The sequence below is a fragment of the Folsomia candida genome, unplaced genomic scaffold (genome assembly GCF_002217175.1).
Source record: "Folsomia candida strain VU population unplaced genomic scaffold, ASM221717v1 Fcan01_Sc016, whole genome shotgun sequence".
Lineage (NCBI taxonomy): Eukaryota > Metazoa > Arthropoda > Collembola > Entomobryomorpha > Isotomidae > Folsomia > Folsomia candida.
In genome coordinates, this window is record NW_019091208.1 from 2,399,602 (window position 1) to 2,408,649 (window position 9,048).

Sequence of the window (9,048 nt, forward strand, 5' to 3'; positions counted from 1 at the left end):
CAAGCAACAATAAGATACGTAGGTGTTTTATTATTAATTTTCAAAAGGTATGTTCTGCACTGTTTCTGACCAAAATTGTGATGAAATAACAAACTTCAAATACATTTAGGAGGCTGTGATTTTTTTCAGTTCTTAAGGTTAACGTCAACACTAGCAATAAATCGGCAAACTTTACCTCGAAGGAAAAAATGCTAGATTTGCAAATTAAATATCGTAGTGTGATTTAATTTTTAATGCTGGATGGGCAATACGTGTCGCAGATTTATGGTTGAATGCTTAAAATGTACAATGAAAACTGCCCAACACGAAACACAAATTCAATTGGGTCAATAATTTTTAATTATGGCGAAACGAGGTCTCGGGCAAAAAGTCGCAAGGTCGCTCAAAATCCGCTTCTTCCACAGAAAGGCTCCGGAAACTAGAGGAACCAATAATGAGAGATCCGCGATTGAAACTGTCCTATATAGCAGATGAGATGGGTGTTCCAAAACCAGAAATTTGTTCCATGTTAACTGAAGACTTAGGTATGAAAATGGTTTCCGTCCGTTGGGTACCAAAATTGCTTTCGGCATCTCACAAACAGGATCGAGTCGACTTTTGCAATGCAAATTTTAACCTATTAAATGAAAACTGGAACCTGCTCAATATTTTATTGGCTGCATATGGTACTTGGGTTTACTATTATGACCCGGTGACCAAATAATAATTCCCTCATTGGAAGCTCGAGGGGTTGCCACCGCCCGTGAATTGAAAAGTGCAAAAATCTGACAAAAAAATTGATGATGACCATTTTCAAGGATACCAAAGGTCCCCTCCTTATAAAATTTATTGCTGGAAATACTGCAATAAATGGGGCCGTGTATGCAGGAACCCCAAAGGAGCTGCGTCCTCCGGTTGAAAAGAAACGTGGGGTCAAAATAAAGAGTTGGCCTTTTTTAGACGACAACGCGCCACCTAATACCTGGCTTTTTGCGAGGGTTAGTGCAGACGAAAATCGCTTTACCTGCACAAACCACGCCCCGTGCAGTCCAGACTTGTCCCTTAGTGATTATTATTCGTTTCGAAACTTAAAGAAAAACATCAGGGGAAAACGGTTTTCGGATGATAATGAAATCAAGTTGTAAATTTTGACATATTTTCGAGGTAAATTTTAATGAGTTATTGCTAGTGTTAATGTTAACCTACAGAACTGAAAAAAATCACAGCATCCTAAAAGTGTTTGAAGTTAGTTATTTCATCAAAAGTTTGGTCAGAAACAGGGCGGAACATACCTTTTGAAAATTAATAATAAAACACCCACGTATATACGTACCCTTTGTGTTTTTCATAATTGAAAAATGGTACATGGGTATTTATATAAATAGAATAACTTCCAATATTTTTCTTTATTACTACCGAACATATCCTACATACATCCTCTAACTTTTTAGTGTTTAAGTATATTTGTTAACTTGCCTTCTTTTCTGAGCAGAACAACCACAATCTTAGTCATACTCATTAAAATACAAGGAACAAGGGAGGCTTCATTTTAGACATTTTAAACCAAACCTCTCAACAGGGGCTTAGCTACCCTTTTTCTCCAGACTACTAAAAAAATACTATTCTATTTTTGTCCATTCTTCCGCAAAGCAGTTTGCAGTTCTTACTATTTTCCCGTTGGATTAACAGCCCCTGTTAATTTAGTGTTGGCCAGTAGACTTTCCATTAGCTCAAGCTTTCCAGAAAATTGCTTGTATTAAATATTAGAAAATATCGGATAAAAACTAAATTTCCAGTCCCGATTCAAGTCATTGCAGATCTATCTTCATCTATAATCAACTTATTAACGAGTTTCTTAAATATTATCAACAAAGTTGTTTGACTTTGAGAAAGACGAGGGGGCCGTGTAAATAAACAATGAAGTGTCTCCGTTGCTCAAAAGTATTTAAAACTAAACAACACTTTAAAAACCATGTCATCACGCATGACACACACGCTTACGTTAAGTGTCAGGTATGTATAAATATATTATACTGGGTGGTTTATGTAAATGTCTGGTTACAATGGAAAACATTTCAATTTGAAAAATTCGCAAATCTCCATTAGTTACGGAAATTTTGCCTTCGAAATTCAATATTTTAAGAATTTTGTCCTCAGTGTTCCATAAGTTTTGAACCCAAAAATTAATAAAAACCTCAATCCCAAATCCGTAACTAATGGAAATTTATGAATTTTTCCAATTGCAAAATTTCCATTGTAACCTCACATTTAAACCACCCTGTACATTCAAAATAAAAACAAGCAAAATTTTACTCAAGGTTGAGTAAAAAAAAAGAGGATGGCACAACTAAAAGTTAAAATTTACTCAACAATGTGCAAAATTTGGCCAAAGTTGTGTAAAATTTGTCCAACGGGTGGGCAAATTTTGCAAATTGTTGAGTACATTTTAACTTTTGGTTGTGCCATCCTCTCTTTTACTCAACCTTGATTAAATGTTATTTATACTCGTATTTAGAGTGTACAATAAATTTTACAAATAAATATTCAAGTGATGCATAATTGTCGCTTATTTGATTACTTTTGTCAAGATTTGCGAGAAAACTTTAAAAAACCCCACCATGCTGTACAAGCACGTGCGGAATATGCATGTCAACAAGCCAAAATACACGGAGGCCAGGGCTCGAATCTCATGCACGCATTTAGGCTGTGAGAAAACATTTTTGAGTAAAAGTAGTGCCGCGAGTCACTTCAAGCGAGAGCACGCCGAGAATCCTGCCCGATTTCCTTGCATCTTTTGTGGCAAGGAATTTAAACAGATGAAAAACTTAAAACGACACGCATTACAGCATACAACAGAGAAGGCCCACATCTGCCCCACTTGTGGAAGGAGTTTCGCAAGAATGGACATCTTGAAAGGGCATGAGGTAATGTGAGAACTTATCAAAAAATAAATTGTTTAGTCCGTCTTTCTACAATTAAGCTCTTAACGCCAAAAAAATACACACATTTGTATTCTTTTGACGACGAAATACACAAATGTTTGTATTGCATAAATTACCCTTACATCAAAATTTCTTTAAACAAGAAAAAAAGAATTTCCACAGTATTTTGGGGAAAATTTGATGGTCAAAAGTGGATTTTTCCGACATATTCCTTCTGAAATTTTGGAATTTTGCCTATACAGACCAAAGTGCATTTTTCGTATTTTTCGTCAAAAAAAAGTGGACACTGGTTGAAAATTTTAATTATGCAATCAACATCGCACAGAAAGGAAATTTTATTTTAAAATCTGTAGTAAGAATTTATCAAAAATAAATTACTCCTTCTTTCTACAATTAATGGGTCAAATTTGTAAATATTGCCCAACCAAAATTTATTTTCTCCTAACCAAAAGCAATAACTTTTACAACACTAAAATTTGCAACTAATCGACTGTTTAAACCAACAATATTTCCATATACATAACAAGGTTTTTGACTAAATACAGTTATATCTCTCTGAAACTGTCAAATTTCTTTTTAATCTTGTTGCATTTTAAGGTTCCCATGGATGACGCGTTGGCGCGTAATCTCACTCTGCCCCTACCCAATGTATTCAAATGCAATTTCTAAAATCGAATCAACTCCATGAGTTTTGAGATAAATGCAACTTTTGATAATTTAATCTAAAGCTAATTTTTGGTACTACAAACAAGTCGATGTGAAAAAAATTAAAAAATTCGTTTGCCAATTTTTCACAATAAATTTCGTCGAAAATGAATTTTTTTAATTTTTTCAAATCGACTTGTTTGTAGTACCAAAAATTAGCTTTAGATTAAAATTTCAAAAGTTGCATTTATCTCAAAACTCATGGAGTTGATTCTATTTTAGAAATTGCATTTGAATACATTAGGTAGGGGCAGAGTGAGATTACGCGCCAACGCGTCATCCATGGGAACCTTAATATCTTTTATTTATTTTAGTTAATTATTCGGCAATTGAAATACTAAACGGTTTGGTTATATTATTTGACATTTTGGTCGAAAGAAAAAAAATGGTTGGGTGGTTTTAATGGCAAACATAATTAATGTTTTCCCCTTTTAGATAACCCATCAGGATAAATCTGTCAGAGAACGATATGCGTGTAAATTCTGCCCCAAGACGTTCTTCTGCAAGGTTGGATTCTGGCAGCACAGGCGGGATTATCATCTAAATGCGGAAAATTCCTCCCACAATAAGAAGAATGACACAAACCTTCAAGTTCAGTGTGAGGTATGTACATACGTCAACATAACAGAATTTTTTAACATTTTGCTAATCTATAAACAAATTAGTCAGGATTTTCGTATATTTCCAAACAGATTTGCTTCAAAACCTTGAAGAATCCCAGAACGCTCTATATGCACATTAGAAGCATGCATATTAACAAACCCAAATCTGTTTGTTGCTATTGTCAGAAAGAATTTGCACATCCCTCCGGTTTACGAAGGCACACGTAAAGTTTTCACAGATCGGGGGAGCAGAGACCTCGATTTCCTTGCACTTTTTCCGTCTGTGGTAAAACTTTTGCTGATAAAGATAAGGTCGTGCAGCACTTTAAAACAGAGCAGGCCGAGACTCCCGTCCGAATTCCGTGCACCCTTTGCGACAAGGAGTTTAAAGACAAGTGGGCCTTAAACCGACACATTTCTACGCACACGACAGAGAAACCGTTTGTCTGCGCAGTTTGTGGGAGGAGTTTTGCAACGATGGCTGTTTTGAAAGCTCATGAGGTAAGACGAGACATTTAAACAAATTTCTCTATACCGGGGTTAGGAAAAAACGCGGGGTTTTACCATGAAAACGACTTACCCGGGAATTTACCTTGAACACAACTACCCTGGGGTGTTATCTTGGAAACGACTACCCCAGAGCTTTACTGGGTTTTACTTAATATTTTGGGTGAAGTAATAAAATTTACCATGTCACCATTCCCACAAGATTATGGTTTTTAGTACACTAGTTTGTTAAATTAATGTATTTTACTAATTTTTCTATGAAACCTAAATGCAAAATGCCAGTAACACCCTGAAAGACACTAATATCATCAAACTCGAAGTTACGCTGTCAATTGGTATTTTCAGATCATGTACCCAACTCTAATCAGAGAAGTACCTGCAAACTAATTTTACTCATTTATATTTTAGATAAAACCTAATAAAACCCGAGTAAAATCCAGTAAAACCCTAATAAAGCCCCTTTAACATAATAAAATTAGCTGGGTTTTATTGCTTTACAACCCACTAAAACCCAGTAAAACCTCAAAACCTCAAACCCCAGTAAATCCCGGGTCGGAATACGCTGTTCTATACCTCCGGAATTAATATCTAAAAATATCTATTTATAGAGAACGCATCAAGAGAAATCTTCCCGAAAAGAGTTCAAGTGTCTGTTATGTCCTCGAATTTTCTGGTCCCCATCTGGCGTTCGGAACCATATTAAGAGTTCCCACGAACATGGGAGCAACTATCCCTGCACCCTTTGCGACAAGAGGCTAACATCTGCGGCTAGATTGGAATACCACGTGCATGCCAAACACTCAACAAGTCAGGAATTTATCCATTCCTGTCACAAATGCGGATTAAAAACCGTATCCAAGGGGAATCTAAAGAAGCACATGGAAAGGGTCCACGAAGGTATAAAACGGTACGGATGCTACTTCTGTGGAGTAAAATTCTACGCGCTTAGCGACCTTATTCATCATTTTGGAATACACACGCTGGAAAAACGAGTACATTTGGATTAATTTTACTTTTTCACTTTGTACTTTATTTTTCTGCTAAATTTTCAGATATCCACATTTTTATGATAGTTACATCCGCTACACGTAACATATCCCTATATGTATACAGAAATAAATCATTAAAAGTTTGAAATTAATTCCTACAACTCTGAAAAAAATATACAGCTTTCTGTATTCATTTCTAGGTCATGCATGCATAAATAAATATGCCTTTTATGTATAATATACATACATATACATACATACATATTATGTACATACGTACCGAAACTGAAAATAAATTAGATAAATAAGATTTAATTTAAAACCCATTTGCTAAATAAGTCAATGCGCTCTCCTGCACAACGAATGTATTTTAATCAACTTATTTTCTACTTTTGTGCTTTCAAAATAAAATTTTTGGAGCATGTCTCTATATTTATATACATATATTACTCCCAAAATTGATTACATGACCCAACAGTAGAAAGATTTAAAGCGTAGAGAAAATTTAAATTGGTATTCCAAACGCAGGTTAATTTTAAAGGAAAATACGTTTCCACTATAACCCAAATATTAATTAAGGAAGCAATTTTCGAAGTTCGAACTCGATTGTAATCGTGTATATTATTGAACTTGAATATTTGATAAACAAACTAATACAAACTTTTCGTCTTTAAACATAATCATTTTACTTCGAATTGTACATAAATATATCCAACATCGCTCTTCACCCTGTTAACTTAATTTTTCATGGTTTTGCCTGTGAGTGATAAATAAGATGGCCTTAAGTGCACTAGAAATAGTCACCAACTTGGTCAAAATTTAATCTTTAAGCTTTTTGGACTCCCAGATATTTGGGGTGCAATGGTATAAATGTAAATAAGTGAAGAAGAAAAGTTGTAAATTTATAGTTTTTGAGCAAGCTTGTCTTAAACAACTCATTAACTGTTTAATCTAAAATTTAAAAGATTCGAAATTTTCCTGTTATTTGAAACTTGTACAAGCCAACCCCAAATTTATCTGGGAGTCCAAAAATGCTTAAGTTTGAGCAAGTTGACAACTATTTATACTAGGTAGTGCATTTAACGTCAACTCATTTACAACTTAATGGCTTTACACTACTAATTTTTCAAAATTTCAGTCCAGCTATAAAAAATCTCTGTCGAAATGTATCACGACGAAGCGTTCAAGCATCTGCATCGTGCCATCCGTGTCATCCAGCGAAGTTGCTTCTGGAAGGCGTATTGTTTTGACTTGGATGTCAAAAAGAAACATGCAATCTCCTTGGAGAACGGGCCAAAATACCGCAATTTCCAAACACTCTGCAATATTTTTATGTTTTTCCTAGCTCCTGCTTTCTTAAGTAGAAGTTTTATCTTGTTTACGTCACCTGAACGAGAAACCTCGACATCGACATGTGTCACGTTTGCAGTCACGCTTGTTGTAACTGGATTCGTCCCTCTTGCTTGGAACCTGAGGCAACCATCTGGTACGAAGAAATATGTGGACGTTTATGAGGCCACGTTGCGACTGGAAAAACATTTTGAAGGTAGGACGATTGAATGGTCAAAAAAGGAGAAGATAACCAGTGGAGAAGATAATATTTTTAAAAGTTCCTTTATCTTAAAATCGTAAGCGTTTTAAGTTAGACATTGATAGCTAAGTAAATGAAATAAAATTTTTCGTCGAATTTACAAATATATTAATATTTGTGTGTACCTATACTATGTATGTAGGGGCACTCCAATTTTTCGACACACAATGCGATGGTGTAAATTGTAACTCTTCGATTTGGTTCAAATTCTGAAATTTCTGTGGTTCATGTCAATACAACACACGTTTCTTGACGCAGTTTGTGCGATGATCAGAATTTGTCCATATATTTATAAATGAAATATTTGAGGCCAAAGTCGAAAAATTGATGATCTTTACGAACCGGAGGAAGCAAATCCCACTCCCGCTCAGGTACCCTCTGAGCCAGACTTGAGCACAGCTCAATATTCATGAGTGATTTATAACCATTGACTGCGGACCCTTAATCTTAAATAGGATTAAAGATTCACTTCCTGTAGTCTTAGGTGAATTGGAAGGATACCAAGTAAGGTTTCTAAAGCCGCAGTCGGAGTAGTCGGAAGAGCACCAGTGACCATGCGGAGTGCAAGCCGATGAACCCTTCGAAGCTGATCGCAGAATTTTTTGTTAGTCTTAGGCAACCAAATCGGAGGGTTACACTTCACACCATCGCATTGTTAGTTGTCCCTTCTTGTCCTTTTCGGCCACTTTGTATTTAGGAGTAGAAAATATTACACATCTCTTTTGATATCTCCAATTTTTACAGCTCTCTGCCAAGATTTCGATCTAAATCCAACATCTCTCCAAGCCTGCAAGACATGTACCAAACTAATGAACAGTTTCTTCTTCGGATTTGATTACATAGCCCCTCTGATGTTCACCATCATTTCGTTCACCCACGCAAGCCCGGTCTACGCTACGTTAAAATCATTCCGGAATTTTGAGCGATTTGGTACCCTTTACTCGTCATTTGTCCTGATTATCTCCGGAATCCCCACGGCCATTGGGGGTTTATTTTTAATGGCGACGATGGGGACTTGCTTTTTAATCTCGGCATACGGCGTCGTCTGCGTGTACGTCTGGACGTTCGGAATTGTTCCGACGACCGAAACTTTCGGATTACCTTTCACCACAGCAATCCACATGCACAACTGTCTTCGTTACGTCGCTATTTTACATTCTGAACTGGCCCGCGACTTTGTCACAATTTGTCTCCACCACGCCGCCCTGGTGGTGCTGGCAACAGTTGGGATGTACAATATAATCATCGAATTGGCCAAGGGGAACGAAATGTCGGTCATGCTAATTTGTATTTGTGTCGGACTGATCAGTGTCGCCGTGATGCTGGAAATTTTCTCCATATATTTTATCGGAATATCGTCCAAGGAATCGAAACGGTTCGTTAGGGAGATGCGGCGGAAGTATGGGGATCGGTATAGACAAACCGTTCTTAAATCGTTACTGCCGAATTGTATCAACTTGGAAGTCGTTTCTTCCGTCGACACTTTAAAGAATGGGATTCAGATGGAGTACTTTATCAATTATTTTACAAGGGTGACTGAAAATACGGTAAATTTGTTGTTGACAAAGAAATAATGATCGATTATGAGACATAGTGTAATACAACCGTTTGTATTTTGTCGTGTTCATGTTAAACGTACGTTGATTGTCATCCTGCAGTTTAACATTAGACCCACATTATACGTAGTGGCGGAAGAAGTTGGGCCATCCGCGTAGCGGGATAAGAAAAGAGAG

At 36.3% G+C, this 9,048-nt stretch overlaps 1 protein-coding gene across 1 annotated transcript; it reads left to right on the top strand.

Annotated features, from left to right (window-relative positions):
* The first annotated feature begins 4,341 nt into the window (after window positions 1-4,341).
* LOC110856499 (zinc finger protein 596-like) lies at window positions 4,342-5,742 on the top strand. The gene is made up of 2 exons (XM_022104978.2): window positions 4,342-4,729; window positions 5,344-5,742. The coding sequence occupies exons 1-2, from the start codon at window positions 4,706-4,708 to the stop codon at window positions 5,740-5,742; spliced, it is 423 nt and encodes a 140-aa protein (XP_021960670.1). The 5' UTR covers window positions 4,342-4,705.
* Window positions 5,743-9,048: the final 3,306 nt, after the last annotated feature.

What these genes read in the sequence shown, in the direction of transcription:
- LOC110856499 (XM_022104978.2), top strand. Translation starts at nt 4,706, where the DNA reads ATGGCTGTTTTGAAAGCTCATGAG. An exon ending in CTGTTTTGAAAGCTCATGAG is followed by an intron (nt 4,730 to 5,343) that starts GTAAGACGAGAC and finishes ATCTATTTATAG; the next exon opens with AGAACGCATCAAGAGAAATC.